This window comes from Kryptolebias marmoratus, linkage group LG16 (genome assembly GCF_001649575.2).
Source record: "Kryptolebias marmoratus isolate JLee-2015 linkage group LG16, ASM164957v2, whole genome shotgun sequence".
NCBI classification, from domain to species: Eukaryota; Metazoa; Chordata; class Actinopteri; order Cyprinodontiformes; family Rivulidae; genus Kryptolebias; species Kryptolebias marmoratus.
Genome location: NC_051445.1, coordinates 9227658 through 9233410, shown reverse-complemented (window position 1 = coordinate 9233410; position 5753 = coordinate 9227658). Strand labels below are relative to the sequence as shown.

General features: G+C 43.9%; 1 protein-coding gene across 2 annotated transcripts in view; it reads left to right on the top strand.

Moving 5' to 3' along the window:
* The window catches only part of si:ch73-22o12.1 (nectin-2), an 86822-nt gene that overhangs the window by 44372 nt on the left and 36697 nt on the right, over positions 1-5753 (top strand). Inside the window, exon 7 of one of the 2 annotated variants that reach the window (XM_017415410.3) lies at positions 3824-5747. The exons of the other annotated variant lie outside the window; for it this stretch is intronic. Within the exon in view, the coding sequence (XP_017270899.1) occupies positions 3824-4407 (584 nt within the window). The 3' untranslated portion in view covers positions 4408-5747. Of the gene's footprint in view, positions 1-3823; positions 5748-5753 lie in introns of those variants that run through there. 2 annotated transcript variants of the gene reach the window in all.

Below are 5753 nucleotides of genomic sequence, written 5' to 3'. Positions count from 1 at the left end.
CTCCTTCCTCGTCCCTCATTAGCACACACACATGCACCAGCATTTGTGCTGCAAACACACGCGAGTCTGTTCAATCACTTGACATCCTGAAAGAGAATCCTGCGAAGCTCAGCTCCACGTGCAGTCCAGCCCAGCTTCTGATCGCTGATGACCGTAATGGTGTAGGAGTTTGTGTGACTGCGACCATGCATGTTTTTGGGAGGCTGCAGTGAATTTTACTTCCGCTCCATCTCTCTCATTACTCGCGGTCATTTGAAGCGTACAGTCCTCTTGGACGTGACTTCATAAGAAGCATGCAGCGTTTTGGCTTCTACAGTATGGTTTCTGTGTTTTGGGGAAACTGGAAGGAATTGCTTCCTGCCGTTTTTCATTTTTGGTTTTCTTTTATTTTCGTCAGTTATTCACACAGCTTGCATATTGCCTCCTTTCTGCTGGCTCCTCCAGTGGCATGTGTTTATAAAATGCTCTATCCTTACCCACTTAAAGAAATTTCAAGGCTTCTTGGTTGGGCGTCTGAGCCTGTACTGGGAGCTTGGTGTGACTCCCTTTTTTAATCTTTTAAGGGTTGTATAAAACATGAATTATCCACAAAAGTATTTATCAGCACAGACTTTGAGAAAGATACTGAAGAAGTGACTTGAGCAGTACATTAAAAATAATTGGATGAGTTGTACTTTAGGAAAATTAGCATTTAGATTTTTGTGCAATTCCCTTTGATGTGATGGAAATATGTAGCAACATCCGGCTCAAAGTTTGCTCAGGGATTGTTGCCACACTGCGTGCGATGGAGCTCCACAGAGCCCGAGGTGATAATGCATTTCTCATGTTCCTGTTACAAGTGGACACTGAGTCCTTGCTCTCGCTCTCATGTCTGTGAATAGGAGTGTTTAGCACAGCATACCAGGCGAGAGTCTGTGTGCTCCGGGAGAACTGAAGGAGAAAACCTATGAAAGAAGAGGGGAAAAAAATGTATCCATCATTATTAATTCTTTCCCTGGGCATATGTTCCATAAAAAGGGGCCGAGAAAAGTAGCATAAGACAGAAGAACAAATGTAAATTGGAGCTGTGACAGGGAAAATGGATTTAGAGCTGCAGAGTGCGTGCAGGAGACAGCTGGTGAAGTGGAGGCAGAGATGGAGAAGTGGAGGACTGAAGAGGCAGACAGTATAGAGGAGGAAAAGAGCAGAGCACAGGTATACACAGCAGCAGACTTCCATTTTCTCTTTGACAAGAATCAGTGTTACAAGAGTAATTCTGTCAGCCTGCTGTACACCTAACAAGAAGGGCTGCTTTCTTTAGGATTTCAAATGGGAATGACAATACGAATTAGGCCGATTTGCTGCTCTCAGGTTTTAGGTAGGGATTTAATTCTCTGCAAGTCCGAGTGAAAGTGCTAAAGCAACAGAGATGTTCAGCATTTCAAAGAGTTCCTTATCACTTTAAACTGGGGACTAGAATGTAAAATGTATCTGCTCGCCGTGATGATTTGATTTTTATACTGCAGGACAAGGGGTCAAACGTGAGGTAACGTGTAAGCTCCGTTCTTTTAGCTCGAACATCAGGTGTGGGAGGGCGAGCGAAAGCAGGGCAAATGGAAATGCTCTGACCAGCAAACGCAGAAAGGCTTTCTGATGTAATACAAATAAACAGTCAAGAGACAAACGGATTTTGAGAACAGCAGCAACACAGAAGCTCTGATCAGCGGGACCAGTATGTATAAGATGGTACGATGAGGAAGATGAAAGGAGAAAATCTGCAAAGCGGGAGCGTTCATAAATAAACAAAGCCTGTAGAACAAAAACAAGCGGTATGTAAGGAAAATGGTTTGCAGACTGAAGCCAGTCGAATGCAGGTTTTCTTCTGTTCAGTCTGAGTGCTCGAATAAACAACACCTGGACCACGACTTCTGTCTTTCCTCCCCAAGAATTTTAACATCATGCTCAAACTTTGCTCCTTAACACGATGTTCAGCAACACTGTGCTTTGTTGAAAGATTAACATGAAAGCCTTTTAAAGTGCAAAAAAAAAAAGAATCCTACAGCATGATGACTCAGATGCTATGAAATTTTTAAAAGTGGGAATAATATACACAGAGAATCCATTTCCTTTCAAAAAGTAGGCTTACTCTACGAATCTCCAAAGATTACATGTTGATGTAGAAACGACTTATGAAATGAAATCTAAGCAGTCTTTTTTTTTTCTTTTTTTAAGTGTATTCATCCTTTCTGCTGAAGTTAACCTATTTGATATGTTTATGTATTGTCGGTCAGTGTAACTCGAGCCATTTGGAGGGCATTTTTCTTCCAAGTGCTTCACACTACAGCAACTGGAAACATTAATTCTGTCAGCGGTTCTGCCAAACCCCCAGCCCACTCTGTTATAGATGGTGACCACAGTGAGGAAAACAGTCACAGATTCAGTTTATGGGGACTTGTCAGAATCCTCAAAGAGCCTTGAAGTCATGACCTCAACAAAAACCTCCATACACCAGTAATACTCCACTCGTGTTTCTTGTAGCTTTACAAAGAGTGTCTTTATTAGGCTGACAAGAACTCAAAGCTGGCAGTTTATTACATTTTACTGATATGTAATTTAATCTTTACTACATTTAACTGATCTTTTTGCCTTTAATTGTGGCATTCAAATGTGTTTTTGTAGGAAAGTGTTTTTCTATTTCCGAAAATTTAGCAAACAGAAACGATATTTTTATTTTTTTTTTTTTTAGTGCGAGTCATGTTAATATCACAAAAACTGGGGGTGGAAAATGTAACCAATACTCAGTCAGTCTTAATTACTGTTCCCTTGTCTACAGAAGCAAAACATATCTATTGCAGTTTGAATACTTGGATAAAATAGTTGAGTTGAGATATAATGCAGCACTAATATCACTGAATAAGGGGATCAAGGGAGAGGAAAGAGCCACACAGCAAACAAATCATGTGGGACTTCTTCACAGCCCTGATTTAGACTCAGCTTCTTGATCCCATGAGTTTTTCTGCACACAGACACACAAATAGTTACACTATGTGATGGCAGAGTTTTGCTCTAGTTTTGCTCCTATCAGCTCAGTTTGTGCTCTAACAAAGCCATTAAATGAACTCTTTATGTACATGTAGGTATGTGGAGCAAGGCAGTTGGGACTTTTATGATACTAAAGTAAAAATGAATCCAAATCAGACCGATGGACAGATGTAGAGTGCCAGAAGAGGCTGCATGTCCAGTCTGTCACCACTCTCCTCTGCTTTTCATTTACCGCTTCCAGGAAGAGTTGTCACTTTGTCGCTCAATCCGCCAGCTCCTCCTCCTCCTTCACCTCTTCATCCAATTCCACCTTCCTCCATTAATGGCTCTCATCCCGCTCGTCTGCATGGCCTCCACTTGTTCTGCTCCTGACCTGCCGCTCTTTGCCTCGACCAGAAGTTTGTGCATGTTTGTGTGTCTTGAACGCTCCCTTCCCCCACCTCGCATTGTGATTTGTGGTGAGCCTTGAACGGACCCTGGCTGTCGAAGGGCAGCCGAGTGGGGGAGTGCGGCTGGTACGTTAAGACGTGGATGTGGTAAAAGGGGACAGGAGCAGCCTAAAGGGAGGGGTGAAACTCAGTGTAGCAGGAAGCTAGACACACACTCACAAACACCTCAAAACTCTCTCACACACTTGACTGAATGAAGTTCACACCAGCCTCACTGACATCTTCCAACCTCTTTCTTTTTTTCCATTTTCCTACTGCTCTTTTTTTACTGTCTCTTCTGGTGTCTTATTGTTTCTCTCAACAATTTCTTTTCCTTCCATTTTCTCCCTCCCTACCTCTCCTCCCCCCCACAGAGCCTTCACCAGAACCATCCAATGCCGGCATGGTGGCAGCAGTTATTATATGCTCCCTGCTGTTCCTCCTTTTGGTGGCCGCCCTCATTGCCGTGTTCATCCTTAGGTGCAGGCAGCAGCAGGGTTATCGAGCCAACGGCGGCAGCGACATGAAGACGCGCATTTTCGGTGGCGGCAAGAAAGCAAGCAAGAATGGAACAGGCGGAGGAGCAGGAAGCGGAGGTGTCTCGGGTGGTAACAATAACGGCCCCATCTACATTTACAATGAGAGCTCGACCCACCAGGGCATCGGAGAGAAAAACAACCACCACCAGTCGCTTACCATAGGGGGCCAGTCTGAACATGTCGCCAAAACACCCACCGCCCAAGACATCCTGCTGAGCAACGAATTGGACGAAGCAGAGAGGAGGAAGTTTGATGAGATGGAGGAGGAGGAGAGGTATGACCACTTCTCCGGGGGGAGCTCGATCCTTCAGCTACGCCCGCCTCATGACCAGGACGATATGATTGGAGATTACCTGGATGATGACATGGAGTCTCAGCGGGATGGGTCGGTCATCTCACGGACTGCCGTCTACGTATAGAGGAGGAGGAGGACGAGGAGGAGGACGAGAGATAAGGGAGGAGGAGAAGCTGGCTTGAGAATTCCTCTTGAGGATTGGCGTCTTTGAAGAATTAGGAAAAGAAAAAGGAAAAAAAAAATACCACTTTTATTTTTGCTAATTGATTTTAAATATACCCCATTATGAGTCACATGTCAGCCCCAGAGTGTACTGGATTGACAGAAGGCATGGGGAATAATTGAAAAGAAGCGGTATCAGGTCCTTAAGAACTGAAAATCAAACTGAGAAAAGAACAACCTTTCTCCCACTGCTTCTGCTCATGCTCTCTCCATTACTGGGACCTTGACTTTTAACAGACTAAAAGAGAAAATCTATGTGAGAGTAGGATGATATAATCACGATCCAAGCTCTCCTATACAGACATCTCACTTGCATATTCACTCTTAGCTTCACTTAAAAAAATAAAATAAAAGGCTTGTCTTGCAGTTACATGTTGCCTGCACGTCTCCGTCCTCCTGTGGGAAGCCTTTTGTTTTGGTAATATGTTGTGCTGTGACATCTGCTGTGTCGGTGTGGCTTTAAAATACAGACATCAAGTGTATTTCGAAAAGTGAGCAATGTATTTCCTTTTGTTCACTCTGCTCTCTCTGCCTTATTTGAAAACTCGATAAACATCTCTGCAGATTATCATCAACAGAGACTCTAGAGTTGAACTGAGCGAAAAATAAAAAGATTTAGTTTTTATTTTTCCTGTTCTTTTTTTTTTCTTCTTTTGTTTATGTTCCACAAATACAAAAGCAGGCAAATTTGACAAAGTAAGTTTGCAGAGAGCTTCCTTAAGATGTGGCGAACTTTTCTTTTGTGCCTGGAAGTTAGAGACTGTAAACAAGCGATGGAGGGATGAGGTGTAGCTGATCTGACAGGGTCAAGGGATGAAGAAAGAGATGCAGGAGGGCTGGAGATGAGCACGTCTCTTCCTCTCGCTTCCTCCTCATCCTCATCTCTTCAGAGCGCTCCTGACAGGAGGAGCTTGATTGGTAATGAGCCGTGAAGTTGCTCGCTTAGCTGGGACCAACAGATTGCCACCACTTATCGTTTATGACGTGGCATTTCCTTTCCCTTCTCCACATTTCTATCTCTCCATCACCTCTTCTCTCTCCTTCTTCACCCTTTTCTCTGAGTGTTTATGGGAAGTTCTGATTTATCCAGGGCAGTGTTGAGGTCAGGGCCAACCGAGAGCAGGGCAGTATTTTACTGTGGATGATGCGTCAAATGCCCCACTTACTTGACTCCAGCCTGCCCTGATATATCTGGACAAAGTAATCCACCTGGAGTGGCTGCGTTCACTCCACCCCCCCACCCCCCAC